At 36.8% G+C, this 15,294-nt stretch overlaps 3 protein-coding genes and 1 long non-coding RNA gene across 6 annotated transcripts; 2 read left to right on the top strand and 2 right to left on the bottom strand.

The window, feature by feature from the left end:
- Nucleotides 1-60: 60 nt before the first annotated feature.
- Nucleotides 61-5,124, bottom strand: SAMC1 (S-adenosylmethionine carrier 1). 2 transcript variants are annotated; one of them, XM_012989763.2, is made up of 13 exons: nt 5,025-5,124; nt 4,849-4,909; nt 3,526-3,633; nt 3,226-3,308; nt 2,718-2,794; nt 2,345-2,435; nt 2,119-2,172; nt 1,915-2,010; nt 1,555-1,644; nt 1,351-1,402; nt 816-877; nt 605-685; nt 61-412 (listed from the first exon to the last, which is right to left on the bottom strand). In XM_012989763.2, the coding sequence occupies exons 2-13, from the start codon at nt 4,901-4,903 to the stop codon at nt 287-289; spliced, it is 975 nt and encodes a 324-aa protein (XP_012845217.2). In that variant the 5' UTR covers nt 4,904-4,909; nt 5,025-5,124; the 3' UTR covers nt 61-286. The 2 variants fall into 2 exon arrangements, with proteins under 2 accessions (XP_012845217.2, XP_088678673.1); XM_088822547.1 differs by having other exon boundaries at nt 4,849-4,967; nt 5,004-5,061.
- Nucleotides 5,125-5,432: 308 nt separating this feature from the next.
- Nucleotides 5,433-6,461, top strand: LOC148768920 (uncharacterized). The gene is made up of 2 exons (XR_016032951.1): nt 5,433-5,538; nt 6,038-6,461. It is a non-coding gene; the product is annotated as an uncharacterized LOC148768920 (long non-coding RNA).
- Nucleotides 6,462-9,528: 3,067 nt separating this feature from the next.
- On the top strand, nt 9,529-11,775 carry LOC105965226 (glucan endo-1,3-beta-glucosidase 8). The gene is made up of 3 exons (XM_012989758.2): nt 9,529-9,993; nt 10,512-11,209; nt 11,277-11,775. Exons 1-3 carry the CDS (start codon nt 9,656-9,658, stop codon nt 11,681-11,683), a joined length of 1,443 nt encoding a protein of 480 aa, XP_012845212.2. The 5' UTR covers nt 9,529-9,655; the 3' UTR covers nt 11,684-11,775.
- Nucleotides 11,776-12,343: 568 nt separating this feature from the next.
- Nucleotides 12,344-15,265, bottom strand: LOC105965225 (violaxanthin de-epoxidase-like protein). Of its 2 annotated transcripts, XM_088822542.1 has the most exons (4): nt 14,863-15,265; nt 13,380-13,949; nt 12,521-13,292; nt 12,344-12,432 (listed from the first exon to the last, which is right to left on the bottom strand). In XM_088822542.1, the coding sequence occupies exons 1-3, from the start codon at nt 15,190-15,192 to the stop codon at nt 12,558-12,560; spliced, it is 1,635 nt and encodes a 544-aa protein (XP_088678668.1). In that variant the 5' UTR covers nt 15,193-15,265; the 3' UTR covers nt 12,344-12,432; nt 12,521-12,557. The 2 variants fall into 2 exon arrangements, with proteins under 2 accessions (XP_088678668.1, XP_012845211.2); XM_012989757.2 differs by having other exon boundaries at nt 12,344-13,292.
- Nucleotides 15,266-15,294: the final 29 nt, after the last annotated feature.

The following is a 15,294-nucleotide window of genomic DNA, read 5'->3' as shown; positions in this document are numbered from 1 at the left end:
ACCCTAATTTTATCACTTACATGTAAGCCGAATAGGCACTCGGTGAAGTGTAACATCGAATAAACCGAAATAAAATATAGAATTAGGCAAGTCCAGATGCATAAAACAACTCTCCCATATATGGTGTGTATCTGTTTTAAGATTAAGGGGGTAAACGAACGTTACAATTTTATTTTATCTTTTTTTCCTTTTTTTTTTTCGAAGACCTAAAAGAATCAACTTCTAAGAATAACATCTCAGCTATATGATCCTCTATAGGGTTAGCATTTGGACCGAAAAAATGACTCTACTCCGACTTTGAATTTTCCCGATTGTTTGGACGTCTCTCCGAAAGGAATCGCTTAGTGCTTTCAAGAACGCCGAAGAATATTGAACCACCTATGCCTATCCACAGCACTCTCGGCCCTATTCCCTGTAATAAATTTCGAAAAATCAATTAAACATGTCTTTCACTTGCTACATTTGTTTCTCGTCTTTTTAGTGGAGGGAGATAATATAATTATATTGTACATGTAACGCGTGTCCATAGGGTTGAATTAGCATTCTAAGTAGAGTATTGCTCTAAGGTTGCTCGACTAAAGGTAATAGGAGAATGAGAGCTAACCTTGAGTAAAGCATTGGAGCCTTCTTCTCTGACTATAGTCTGGACACAGTCGAAGATTCCTTTATATTGGTTTGCTGATCCCTGAAATGAAACATGGTATTTAAATAAAAATCATCTTACATGTGCAATGTATTCTCTTTAATAAACGTCGAGCGCACATTCCCACACACACACATGCATGAAGAAAAAGTGTCTGCTTTGATTTCCATACCTGAACCATCAGCCTAGTCTTAATCACATCCAGAGGAGTAGTTACGGCTCCAGTCAGAGCACCTAAAAGACGAAGAAAATCAAGATTCTAGTCAGATGTGTAATTATTCAGACACCCCTTTAACGCAAGTTATTTCTAGTAACTTTAGTGAAAAGGTTTATCTGGCGTTAAAGGAAAATAAAAGACGAAGAAAATGAATGGAAGGAGAAAGAAAAAAACAGATGAGGATGACCGTATTGCAAAAGCCAAAGTTAGTAATCCGAGAAACTTGGTTTCAGACCATGATATACGTTTATGTAATCTAATAATAACTCACTGAAAGTAAAATGGTTACTAGAGAATTTTATGATTTTCTTCTGTTTTGCAAGTAGGGTCCAAATGTAGTTATAGCTTATCTCAGTGCATCTGTAACATATACTCTATTGCACCATTACTTTAGTTAGCTCATCTACAGGTTAAAAAGCTATTACCGAAGACTTCATGTTGGAAAAGATAAGCCTGAAAAATCATAAAAAGCTCTAGGAAGTAGAATTACCAGCAAAAGCACCGACTATAGCAGTTTCAGGAGCATTCAAATCTCTCTTTGCCTGATTAAACACGCAAATCAAAACATAAAAAAGAAGCATCATCAGAGTTGTGGAGTCTACCGATGAAGCCTTTACTTTATACCGGTGAAATTTTTAAGGTCAAAAGAAACAACAAAAGTATCAAATAAACTTTAGAAGAGTGGAACCCTTACCGCCATTTTATAACCTATCCGAAGCTGCTCATAGATGCAAAACTGGAGAGCATCAAACGGTAAGTCTCTCAGCAAAAATGATCCATATCCCTATGATAAAATCAAATTAGCATGTTAGTTATATATCATGCCAAGGTGATATGCGAAACAGTCACTGAAAATAACAAGGATATCAGCAATTTCTTAACGTAAATGACGATGTAACATAAGTTCCTTTCCGGAAAAATACAAAATCCAACAGTGACTTCAGTCCAGGTAGACAGGTGGAAGAAAAAGGAACATATACTCTTCAGACCATTGTCTGAGAAACAGCAGGACAATTTTCTTCCCAATAAAGAAAAAAATGGAAAGATATCTTACCGCATAAAGACCTTTGAAGCCTTCTTTGGAAACTATAAGGCGAAGAGCATCAGGGGCAGACGTAAATTGCCCAGTCTGCATCCGTTGCTTAACAACCTGAAACATCAAGTCAAGGCATGACAAGAGCAATGACGATAAAAATATAAGGTGGGAATATATGAAGTAAAACAAGAGAGAAGAAGATCAAGGGATTCAGACATCTACCTCTGTTGGGACACGAATGCAAGAAGCTGCAAGGCCTCCAAGGGCACCTGCAGTCTACATAAAGATCAGAGACTCAAATGAAGAAACATAAAAATTATTCATTGGAATTTTGTAAGAAAATTCCAGGGTGGGAATATGAAGTTCCAGTACCCCATGAATTTAAGATGTTTACAAGTAATATGCAGGTAACTTATTAACAAAATTAAGCACATTGTACAAATTTTACCAGATGAGCCACTGCGCTGAGATTCTCGGGAAGGGCCCGTAAGAGTTTTTGCTTGGCAGGTTCATAAACACCAACAAAAACAGCAGATGCACTGTCATAAAAAGTACAAATCAATCTACATCTCATACAAATGAGAAGAGAATATATGTTCTGCAGTTATCCTTTAGGGCTTGAAATGGATAAAACGTTAATTATTCGTACTACCATATAATAGGGTTTGTTGAGAAAAGAAAATCAACAGATGGCACTTAATGAAGAAAAAACGACAAAGTATCCATATAAATAACTTGAATGTGAAAAAGTAGACAGCACGGTAATCATATTTCACAATTGGATCTTATGTCATGTTCAACAAATGAATTCAAACTCTTACGGTAAGACCCCAACAAGATTTCCAGCAAGTCCAGAATATAACCCTTTGAGAAGTATTTTACCTCCACCCCGTGCAGCCTGGAAAAGAATTGAAGTACTTATCAAGGACATTAGCACTACAAGTACATTTTAGATATAATTACAAACATCCTTTCGTCCCCTTCTTCTAATTGTGAACCACTTCGAGCAGAAGGGAAACCCAGCCTTTTGTATGTATTTCTCAACAAAAGAACCCTTGAAAAATGATTCAAATTGATATAAGAAATTGACATTTTCACTCTCCATATAAGCATTTACATTATTTTTCATACTGAGTATTACTGCATGTGCTTAGTTTCCTTCCTTCCATTTCTTCCTCTCAAATTTAGAATAAGTCTGGAATCAATATAATCCAAGCAAGCAGTAGGTACTAATTTAAAATAATCAAGTAAAAGCTATGATAGCATTTAGACTATGGGATGATTAAAACCTCTTTTTTTAATCATTACATAGGCAAATAATAAACTTACCTGCAATCTTGTCTTTATCGTATCAATAGGGTATAAAGCTGTTTCAACCACAACACCAGCTGTACCGCCCGCTATGACACCCTCTGCAGAATATACAAAAGCGAATCATTGTGAAGAAGTTTGGCTAAGATGGATACATAAGCATGATTACTCAATGAAGTCTATCGCTCCATGAATTTAAGGCGAAGATTACAAGCATAAACTATAGTTAAGATTTAAAAGTTGCTTCGAAAAGAAGATGCTATTCATTGCTATGGAAATAAGCAATACAATAAATACAGAACAAGATCTCAAGCATACCGAATAATGTACGCAAAAAATCAAATGGCGTCTCGTCTCGCACATTGACTGAGGCAAAGAACTTTTTTGTTTCCAACTGAAGGCCTTGCATTTTCCTAGTAGACACATCTGCAAAACCACATTACCTGCTCAAATCAAAACCCGGAATAAAAAGAATTAAATTAACAAAAACACAGAAACTCGTGTTTTCCGTTCGGCATAGTTGATGAGGACATTAGTGCTAATACATTTAAAGTTTATCGCAGGAAGAAATTTAAGAAACAACAGCTGAACACATTTGCTTCTTTATGGTTATAAGTGTAGTCTGGTGTATTTTCTTAAGTGTTTCAACGTGTCTTAAGTCTTAAGTGTCTAGAAGTGTCTAGGAGTCAGTCAAAGTTTCAGTAGATTGGTCAATCTCCTATGAGTCATTTATGAGAAGTTTGAGAGTCATAAGTTTGAAAGTCATTTGTCTAGAATTTCTTAGGTATTGAAGGGTCATTTCTGCTACTATAAAAATATGTAAGTGCCATTAGGCCAAGCAATGAAGTTTAAGAATAAAATTTCAGTTTCTAAAAGAAATCTGAGCCCTTTTTCTGTGAAAGAAACTTAGGCGTGAAGCCTCGGGTGTGAAGCCCCTGGAGTGATTCCAGATTCTTCTTCTATTCTAAATTCTTAGCCAATTAGTCTGTACCCATCTTTCTTAGCCTTCTACTCTCACCCTATATGCACAGCCCTAGCGGAATTAATATCCGCATTAGAATTGAATTAAGCCCTACATTAGAGGATATAAGCACATTGATTCACTCAAATTCTGAATTTTCTAAGGAACACTCTACTGATTGGTTTTACTTGCTTCATACTAAATCATCTACTCTAAGTCCTTTAACTGTATTTGAGCATTGCATTCTTCTGATATTCCTTATCGAAATTATTTTTTCTACGAGAACTCACGCAAATTAGTATAGTGCTGCATCAATAGTTCAACTTGTTCAGTAACAAGTCAACCTGAATTCATTGCAAATACAAGTAAAACAAATTCAATTTTAGAAGTTATCTCTTCTTCATAGAATTCAGGCACAAAATACAGTAACAATTTCCTTTTCTATTACACAAAGAGCTCCAAATTGGTTATTTCAATTTTTCTAGTTAACGCATTAATTGTATCGATTATATGAATCATCAGCAAATTCAACATTAGAAATATGAATTTCCGGCTACCTCCGTTCAAATTCGCACTACATTTCCCCCCAAATTCCGACCGAAACACAAACAGCAAATTACCCAGTGAAACAAAACAAAGCTGCGATTAAGATAAAAAAAAGATAGAGCATTGGGAGTTACCCGAAGAGAATCCAGAAGAGCTCTTGCCATCGACAACTAATGTAAGCGGTCCCATTAGCACCTATATTTTGATGTTCATTTCAGCAAACATCTCCAAAAGCAATTCTATATATATCTATGTATATCTAGAGAGAGAGAGAGAGAGAGAGAGAGAGAGAGAGAGAGAGAGAGAGTACCGGTGAGGAGTGGGAAGGAAGGATGGAGAGTGTGAAAATGATAATAGTATGGTTCAAATATAGATTTTAGGGGTAAGTACCCCTCCCCCTATTCATTTAATACCTATTAGTTGAATGGGGAAATATGCAATACCCCCCTCAAATGGAAAATAATATGAGTAAAACCCAATTGACTTTTAAGACTTTTGCACAAACCCACATCCCAAACTTAATTAGTGAAACCCCCTCAATTAAACATAATAAGACGTAAGTACCCTTATTAACAGTTTTTTTATAATAAATCAAATATTTAATCACGATATCTTTCCATAACCGTTTCCCTTTATTATAGGCGGATATAGGTGGACGTGATTCTCGTGTGTATTCAGATATGTGTGTGTATGTAGAACCGAATTTTTATTGCGTAAGAACACATTTCTTTCCCTCCGGTTCTCTCCATCAGGTTCGTGCAATGTCCACTGACTCTGATTCTTTTGTACCATTCAAGAAAGTCCAGATTCAGAGAGATAATACGGTAACCATCACTACTTCTCGTTTAGGTTCCATTCTCTGGTTGAAATGAGCATTATTTTCATTTTTGCTTTTAGGGCCTGTGTTATATTCCCAATTAGGTCTAATTATTGGGGGAAATCTGAGATTCTAGTAAAATTTCCATTTTTTTTACAGTTGATTAATTGCTTGATAAAGATGGGACAATTAGTTTATGTTTCTTTTTGGGTCGTCTTAATTGGTGTAAATGATCGTTACTGATTGAAAAATTTATTCCGTTTTATACAGAGTCACGTTGTGACTACTCTGTAAATCTTTTGTTCGATTTGTGTTAATTGATACGCTAGTGTAATTTTTTTGTAATTTATTTTTTGCATTACTTGATATGTTAGTGTAAGTTTCAATGTGTTTGTTGTGGTTGAATTGAATTCACATAATATTATGTGATTTGCATTTACAGAGTAGTGCAGATTTATTCATCAGCAGTAGTCACATAGTAGTCACATTCTCATTTTTTTGTGTAGTGCTGCACAGCATGTCGTCAACCTTGATGATTGTGTTGAAGTATGGGGGCTCGTTTGGGGTGAAGATAGGTCAGGGTGATTTTTGTGTATGAAGATCTCGTTGGTTGTCACTGATAAGTGGTGCAGTTTGAATGCGAGGGATATATCGATGACTTACAATGTTGATGGATATGGCGAGGGTATATTCTCACTGACTGACTTACTGAATATGACTCACGTAATAGTCATATTCTCACTGTTCTGTTAATAATTATGACTATTGTTGATTCACTCGATTAGTGATTTATGAATTTCTTGTTTGTTCCCCACTCTCTCTTTCGATTTTTTTTCCAGATTTGAACAACAACAGTAACATGACTATAGTCATATTTATGTATTTTTCGAATATGAATATGACTATTGTTGAATATAATCTATCTTCTGATTTCAAGTTGACTTCTAGTAAGTAGATTCAAATTGATTTTTTGTGTGGATATTGATTGGATTGTTTTCGTAAACAATAGGGAATATTCGTTGTTTTATATGATTCGGTAAACATGACTATGCCATATAATCGGAATTTTTAATTTCAAAAAAAAAAAAAAACAATGTAAAGAAAGAATATGACTACGGTTAATATAGTCACATATAGTCATATTCAACTATAGTCATATTCGGGTTGTAAAAATATTAAAAATAAAAATAAATAAAAAATGGCTAAATAAAGTCCGAAAATAATATAAAAAAAAATAAAAAAAAAATCCGAAAATATATTTTTCTTTTGATTTGGTAGCAATTTTTTAGGAATTTGGAAGCACATTTTTTGGAATTAAATTGTTATTATAGAAAGAGAGAAAAAATAAATAATTGAGATAAATTATACTAATTAATCCTAATTAACGGGATTTAGGTGCCTCATTAATAAGAAATTTGTAAATAGTAGATAATTATAATAAAAAACGTGGATTTAGTTTCCTTATTAATAGGAATTTTGTTAGTAATAAATAATTATTAAAAAAAGTAGTATAAGGGTAAAATTGGAAATAAATATTCTAAGGGGTTTTCACAAAGGAAGAATTATGGCATGGGCATATCACTATTTTTTATCTATAGGAGGGGTGTATTGCTAATGACCCCTAGTTGAATATCACTTTTTTTTTTTATTATTTTTTATTTTCTAAGAGTAAATTACATCAATATCCCTGAAATATGCTAAAATAATTTTAAGGTCCTTGTTGTATCGGTAATTACAATGACCTCCCTGAAACATTGTTAGAAATCCTAATCGAAAATAAATATAGTGCATATGTGTCCCCATGACATGAAATCTTGGCTCCGGTAGTTACTTCAGGGGTGTAGCTGTAATGTTACTTCAGGGGTGTAGTTGTAATTACAAATAGGCAATATCTCATGTACCTTAAAGTTATTTTAGCATACCTCATGGGTACAGGTGTAATTTACCCTTTTTCTAATTACGAAGAAGTACAAAAATATCTTTTACTCACAAAATATGCAACTTATACAAACAAAAAACTCATTTTAATTAGTTGAAAACCAAATTTAACCCCCCTCTTTACCCAAACCAATTGTGCAAAACCCTAGCCACCAGCACCGCCGCGCTGTACCCGCTTCGTTGCCACCAACATCGGATGCCAATATTGACGAGTTCAAATAATTTTTTTTTGCATTTAGATTCTGGTCGAAATATTGTATGAGTACTTAAGATTTGGTCGTTTTGAGCATTAAATGGTTTTTATTTGCTGATGGATGCTTCTAATTTTGTCGTTTTTAACATTGATTAACGTTTTCGTGAATTGTTCTTTGTTGATCATTTTTCTGACATGTACATGTCGAAAATTTGAGATTTGTTTTTTCTTTTCAATTTTCGACTATAATATGTTGATTTTGTGCAATTTTCAACACCCACATGTCGGAAAAAAACACAAAAAATTGAAATGTAAGTATCGAAACATGGTGATGAGTTTCGAGAAAAAAAATTCAAAAATGATGATATTAATCATTACCTATTTATTATTATTTTTTCTGAAATGATTTGTGCAGGCACATATTAAACAGTCAGACACATTTTTTACCATTCTTCAAAAAACAAAAAGTGAAAAAACTCAAAAACTCTCTCAACCTTTCGATTTTCTTTCGCAAAGCCCGTGCAAATCGTCAACAGATCGGAGGTAATTTTTACGTTTTTACGATTATGTAGATTACGAATCCGAAAAAAAAAACGAAAAAAATCGGACTTTGGCCTGCTCGTGTGAATTTACACGAGCGCATCCACTGCGCTCGTGTAAATCCACACGAGCAGGCCTTGTTAATTTTTTTTTTTAATTGCTCGTGTGATTTCACACGAACAGAGACGTTCTGCTCGTGTGATTTCACACGAGCATACCTTCTCTGTTCGTGTGAAATCACACGAGTGGGTTAAAAAAAAAAAAAAAATTTGGAATAAAAAAAAAAAAAATTGTTAATGTGCTCGCGTGAATTTACGCGAGCACTTGCCAAGTGCTCGCGTAAATTCACACGAGCACATAAATAAAAAAAAAAATTCATCTCCTCGTGTGAATTTACACGAGCACTTTACACGAGCACTTACCAAGTGCTCGCGTAAATTCACACGAGCAGATAAGGTTGTGGGAAAAAATGAAAAACTTACATTCGGGTCTAAGTTGTTTGGATCCATCGCAAAAATTGTTGAATATCTGAATTTTTTCACTTTGAATGTTGAGTTTTATATTTTATAGAATTGGGTAGGAATAGTACAAAAGGTAAATAGTTATGGTAAAAAGGTAAAAAATCATGGTAAAAAAGTGCCTGAATGTTTAATTTGGCCTGCGTATATTATTACCCTTATTTTTTTCTATTTTGATGATATTAAGTAAGAAAAAAATTGATATTTGATTTAGCCAACCCCTCATAATAACACAACACAACAACAACAATAATAATAATAACTGAAATGTTAAATATCATTTCAATTTTACTAATGTGGTTTTGACTTCGAACATAATTTTGACATATTTCTATTTTGATTTTGGCAAAATTCGAAACACGAAAACTGCTTTGGGTTAGCTTTCTGATCCAACTTAAATCCGCTAGATTGGACGTCGTGTGACAAAGTTATGCATGAAAGAGTCACATTTTGAATTTTAGATACCTCAATACATCAAAGTTGTGAACAGTATCCATTGATTGATGTATACCTTTCTCATCCGACATCCAATTTTGGTGATTCAAGTTGGATTAGAAAATTAACTCCGAATAATAAAAATTCTCTTTTTCGGGTTTTGCAAAATTTGGAATTAAAAATGATCAAAATCACATTTGAAGTCGTAACGGTATTATTAAAGCTCGAACGACATTTATCACGTCCCTAATAATAATAATAATAATAATAATAATAATATAACCTATTTTCTCTTAATTTTGTTCAATTCCCATGATTAATGGACTCCCACAAATTTCTCTAATTCTCACCTCTCTACCCTCAAACCCAAATCACATCTTCCATCATTCATTCCCATTTCTTGAATTACCAAAACATTTTCTTGAAAATATATTTAATTAACCCAAAAAAAAAAAATCCGGCCGGAGGGTTCCGTTACTAGCAAAAATCCCTTGCGATATATGAAGATGGCATGGGCTGCTGCCGCCTTGGTGGTGGCGGCGGCGGTGCAGTTGATGGCGGCGGCGGATGGGATGGGTGTGAATTGGGGAACACAAGCTTCTCAAAATCTCCACCCATCGATCATTGTCCAAATGCTCAAAGACAACAACATTAATAAGATCAAATTGTTCGATTCCGATTCGTGGGTTGTCAAATACTTTGCGGGAACCGGAATCGACGTGATGCTTGGTATACCCAATAATCAGTTGGCTTCTTTAGCTAAAGACTATGACAATGCCAAGGATTGGGTCAAACAAAATCTTACCAAACATTTGTATGATGGTGGTGTCAATATTAGGTAAATATTATTACCTTTTTTCGTTTCGTAAATATTTTGCGCGTGTCTAAATTTGCGTTTGGATCGAAGAATTCGCAATTTTTTAAACGAAGAAAATCGTAATGATTCACAAATTAAAGCATCATTTTTACTATAGCATGCATGTAAAAATATGAATTAGACGTTTTTATAATGGTTCAAAATCATTATAAAGGGCAAATTGCACTTTACCCCCTATAAATTTTCAGTGTTTGCACTTTCCCCATCAAAAATTTAAAACGTGAATTTTTACCTTCAAAATATTAACTTTGTTGCATGTTGCTCGGTAGCCAAATTCCGATCGATTGCAACTACCCCCTTTAAAATGTTATTGTTGTTGCACGTTGTCCCTCTAAATATTATTTTCTAGCATTTTGGGCCAAAGTGTGCAACCATAACAATGTTTCAAAAGGGGTCGTCCCGTTTTGTGAACTTTTAGGTGGGAAAGTGCGAGTTTGAATTAATTCACTATTCACACAACATGATATTTTTACCGGCAGGTACGTAGCTGTTGGAAACGAGCCGTTCTTGAAATCCTACAACGGTTCGAACCTCGCGACCACTTTCCCGGCGTTGAGAAACATCCAAAGGGCAATAAACGAGCACGGCCTCGGCGACAAAGTCAAAGCAACCATCCCACAAAACGCCGACGTATACGACTCCGGCACCGACGGCCCGTCCGCCGGAAACTTCCGCTCCGACATACGGGATCTGATGACCCAGATAGTCTCCTTCTTCCAAGAAAACGGGTCTCCCTTCTTGGTCAACATCTACCCTTTCCTCAGCCTTTACGGGAACCCGGATTTCCCCGTCGAGTTCGCCTTCTTCGACGGTGGTGCCACCCCGGTGGTCGACGGCGGAATTAGCTACACGAACATGTTGGACGCGAATTTGGACACGCTCGTTTGGTCGCTGAAGAAGGCCGGGGCGACGGGGGTTAAAGTCATTATCGGAGAAATCGGGTGGCCGACGGACGGTGACGGGAGCGCCACCGTTGATCTGGCGAAGAGATTCTACGATGGCTTGTTCAAGAAGATGGCGACGAAGAAAGGGACGCCGCTTTATCAGGAAGATATCGAGTATTACCTTTTTAGCCTTACTGATGAGAACCAGAAAAGCGTCGCGCCGGGGGATTTCGAGCGGCATTGGGGGGTGTTTCAGTATGATGGCAAACCCAAGTTTCCGATGGATTTCAAAGGTATAATTTCTTTTTTAATTTTTTAAATGTGAAATATTCAAGTTCGATATAATTTCCGTTGAAACAGGAACCGGGAATGACAAGATGCCGATAGCCGCAAAGAACGTGACGTACATGGAAACAAAATGGTGCGTTTACAACACCGACGTCAAGAACTTGGACAAGCTCCCGGGCAACATGGACTACGCATGCTCGAGGGCCGACTGCACGTCCCTCAACCACGCGGGCCCATGCAGCAAATTGGATCAGGCTTCCAGGATTTCGTACGCCTTCAACATTTTTTTCCAGATGAACGCTCAAGATGTGGAAACGTGCAACTTCGACGGAATGGCCCGGATCATGGAAGCGAACGCGTCCACGGACAATTGCCTCTTCCCACTGGCACTGGAGGACAGTGCCGGATGGAAGCTCACGGCGCGAGTGGGGCCCACCACCGTTCTTTTCGGGTTGTTGGCCTTATTGTCGGTGTTTTAGGTTTACATTAATAGTTTATAGATGCTACACTGGGTGAAATGCACCGTACTGTATTACACTACGCTCCCTTTAAAGAAAAGATGAATTGCTAAGCTTGTCTATATAATTGTAGAGGTGTGCCCCAACATGCGAGTACACATCGTCTTTTAGATTTACACACAAACGCACACATACATGTGTATGTGTGTAAAAATCGGTATTTAGCAGTGCGCGTGTATGGTGGGATCTTATCCGGTGAAGTTCATTGGATGTGGTATCACATAAACAGTACAGTAATGTATGCTAGACATGATATTTAGTACATTGAACGCGCGAAATGACGTGAATGATTGTCAAAATCCTATCTTATATAAAAAAAAATGTGGCGCGTCGAAGATGGATATTGCACCAACTGTAATAGGGGCGAGCGAAAAAAGAGAAAAAAAAAAAAAAGAAAAAGGAAAAACCGGACGAAAAAAGACTTGTTCCAAAATCGAAATTTTTTTAATCGACGGTTTTCGAAAATTCCAAACATTTAGTCATCTATAATATTAAATACATAATAATATTGATATTACAGGTGTAATTTTCGGTAAAAAAATCGGAAATATTATCAAAATTTAAAAATCGGAATCTAATATGTAGTCCAATTCCGTTCCAAAACAAATTCGGAAAAGAAAATCAGAAATCGGAACTTTCGGAATTCGGAATGAAAAATGTTGTTCCGACATCTGATTGCTTCGCGGAATCTGGAAATTTCCTCTCGTATTCTAAAATTATCAATACACACAACAATACGTATAAAAAATCGACATCATCAATATACACGAACGCGTATCAAGATATACAAAATCGTACCTGTCTTCCACAATCCCACGTCATCATATTTTTTTTTTCAGACATTCTCTTCAACTTTAATCTTATAATGCAAACTCGAACCCTCAGGCAGACCCAAAGGTGGATTCAGACAAGAACAATTGTCAACATCAAACAATTCCCACTCCTTAATCCCGCATTTATCCAACGCAGCTATCAATCTATCCCTCTGGCTCTCGTCCGGATAAAGCCCGTCCCGGCTCACAAGAACGGCTCCCGTGTAAGACTGGCCCGCCACCCTGGCAGCCCCGTGGTAATGAAATAAACCCCAACTCAAATCATCGCAAACATCAACAACCGTCCAAAACTCGTTCGAAACAACCCCGTTATCCAACACACTAAAATGGAATGTTCCGGAAGCTTTTCCTCGTTTCACACGGTATTTCCTTCTCCTCCACACCAAATCTCCCTCGATTGTTTTTACTTGAAAAACGGGCTCATACCAAAACGAGCCCTTTGCTTTGCCTCTGTAGAAGAGCTGGTACTGGCACGGAAACTGATCGTAAGCCGGGTTTTGACCTGCTACTACTCGCCAGCTCCAATCGGAATTATTAATCCCCAGCCATCCGATGAAGAGATCTTCGGCGGTTTCTTGATCCAACGGCTCTCCTCGAAAGCTGGCCAACGGGGTGACACGTGGCAGATTGGGAATCTTTGCGTCGAGATCAAGGCAGTTGTGCTTCTGGAGGACGCATAGGGAGAATTCTTCGAGCTGCGGGCTCTCATAAGAGGCGATGCATTGATAGTTGCATACCTATGTAGAAAAAAAGATTAATTTTTTTTTTTTTCATATTACAAATATAAAGTTTAGAATTTTTTTTCTTTTGACAAAAAAATATACCTGATCGATGGGGCTACACTTGTTCAGACATTGAAGAGCTTTCCTACAATTCGGATCCAATAGACAGTTCAATATTTGGGGCCCACAATTTTGCGCCATGCATTGCAATGTGGAGAAGCCCTTTGCTCTGAGGTTTTGAAGAACCGGAACAGGTTTTATGTAAGCGTTTACTATTACCAACAAACAGAACTTTATGTCGTCAGAATTTTGTCGGTCCCACGCCTCTAATACGGATCCGACTACTTGCTCCGATTCCTTTAGCTTCTCGAATTGAGGCAGTGGCAGTTTCGTGAATAAGCTCTCGATGGAGGTTTTTGTTCGGACAAGGGAACCACCTAGTTTGTTTGTTAAGGTTGGAGACGAGTCGAAGCATATGATGTTTGGTGTGGTTCGGGAATTGGTCTGAATCCATTGTGCCGATTCTTGATTTGTGACAGCAATGATCATCAGAATGTCTGATCGGCTTAGTGATGTCTTGAGCTGACGTGTCGCCTCGTCATTGGTTCGACAGGAATTGTCGGTGTATACCAGCATTTCGTACTCTTCATCCACATATTTCAATTTTTTCGCCTAATTATTATACAGAACAATGAAATGGTCATCGATTGCAAGACAATGAAAACCAATTTGACGAAAAGGCTATACGGGATAAATAAAGATACGATTATACCGTTCGTAGTTATATACTTCTAACATAGAAGAAACAGCAGTTTATTCTATATAGCAACAATATAGCATAAATTTATGTGCAGGTAAAAATAGAACAACACCTTTTACTTAAAATGAACAAATGGATACTAAGGGTAAATTACAGCCATCCCCTTAGGTAAAGTCAAATTACGAAAAAACTCTCATGTTTGAGTAATAACAACCATCCATCAACTATGAATCTTCTTATACGTCCACCCTTATGGTGTCAAATTCAACAGAATCTAGAAAATTCCCTGAGTTTGTACTCGTTTTGCGTAAAAATGCAATTTCTGATGCACAACAATCTAATATTTAGAAGCAAAGAGACGCATCTTATAATCATCTTATTTCAAAATGTGGAGTCGAATAGGATAAAACATGTACAAACTGAAGAATATTCCACATAATCTAGAAGATTCCACTAAATTTGACACAACAAGGATGGACATGTAAGAAGATTCATAGTTGAAGGGTGATTGTAATTACCTAAACATATGGGGTATTTTTGTAATTTACCATAACTTCAGGGGTGACCGTAATTTACCTTAATTGTTATTTAACATTACTCCTTATTATACTTAGAACACTTGAAGTAGATAAGTGTTGATTCATTCTTTCTTAAGTAGCCAAAATATATTATAAAAAGAGGATTCATTAATGTTACAAGTGATCGAATTTGGACCGGGTCGAATTCCGGATCGGATCCAAGATATCTCATTCTATTGCAAATCAATTTGAAAAGGAAAAAAAAAATGTAAATTTTTTTTTTTTGGAGTTAATTTTATCTACTCACAGTGTGGAGCATGACGTCATACCAAGGAGTGGATTTGAGAGGGCTGACGCTACCTTCCCCAACCAGAGCTACTATTCTCACCGGAATTGCGTTCTGCGCCGCCGCCGGCGCGCCGTTTTCAGCCTCCTTAATCTCGACGGCCATGGCTCTGCTGCTGAAAGAACGGCGGCGAAGTAGCGGAGAGCCCATCGACCGGGACAATTTCCGGTAGTTGGAGAACAGTAATTGGATGCGGGTATCGCCGATCCGGCGGCAGCTCGAGTGAAGACCGCCGGTCTTGCGGTGGTTGGAGAAACATGGTGGCGCCGTGCAATTGCTGAGACTAGTCATTGCCGTATTGTTCCTCAGAGGTTTTTTTTTTTTCTTTCTTTTTCTTAAAATGGAAAAATTAGTGGAAAATTCGTAAATTCCAGACACATTAAATTTCATTAC

This window comes from Erythranthe guttata, chromosome 8, assembly GCF_056151865.1.
Source record: "Erythranthe guttata isolate IM_541 chromosome 8, IM_541, whole genome shotgun sequence".
Classification (NCBI taxonomy): Eukaryota; Viridiplantae; Streptophyta; class Magnoliopsida; order Lamiales; family Phrymaceae; genus Erythranthe; species Erythranthe guttata.
Note: the sequence above shows the minus strand (reverse complement) of the source record. Positions and strands in the feature narration are given on the sequence as shown.

What these genes read in the sequence shown, in the direction of transcription:
- LOC105965226 (XM_012989758.2), top strand. Translation starts at nt 9,656, where the DNA reads ATGAAGATGGCATGGGCTGCTGCCGCCTTGGTGGTGGCGGCGGCGGTG. An exon ending in GATGGTGGTGTCAATATTAG is followed by an intron (nt 9,994 to 10,511) that starts GTAAATATTATT and finishes TTTTACCGGCAG; the next exon opens with GTACGTAGCTGTTGGAAACG. An exon ending in GTTTCCGATGGATTTCAAAG is followed by an intron (nt 11,210 to 11,276) that starts GTATAATTTCTT and finishes CCGTTGAAACAG; the next exon opens with GAACCGGGAATGACAAGATG.
- LOC105965225 (XM_012989757.2), bottom strand. Translation starts at nt 15,192, where the DNA reads ATGACTAGTCTCAGCAATTGCACGGCGCCACCATGTTTCTCCAACCAC. An exon ending in ATGACGTCATGCTCCACACT is followed by an intron (nt 13,950 to 14,862) that starts GTGAGTAGATAA and finishes TATAATAATTAG; the next exon opens with GCGAAAAAATTGAAATATGT. An exon ending in AGTGTAGCCCCATCGATCAG is followed by an intron (nt 13,293 to 13,379) that starts GTATATTTTTTT and finishes TTTTCTACATAG; the next exon opens with GTATGCAACTATCAATGCAT.
- SAMC1 (XM_012989763.2), bottom strand. Translation starts at nt 4,903, where the DNA reads ATGGGACCGCTTACATTAGTTGTCGATGGCAAGAGCTCTTCTGGATTC. An exon ending in CTCTTCTGGATTCTCTTCGG is followed by an intron (nt 3,634 to 4,848) that starts GTAACTCCCAAT and finishes GTGGTTTTGCAG; the next exon opens with ATGTGTCTACTAGGAAAATG. An exon ending in GCATTCGTGTCCCAACAGAG is followed by an intron (nt 2,011 to 2,118) that starts GTAGATGTCTGA and finishes TTGATGTTTCAG; the next exon opens with GTTGTTAAGCAACGGATGCA.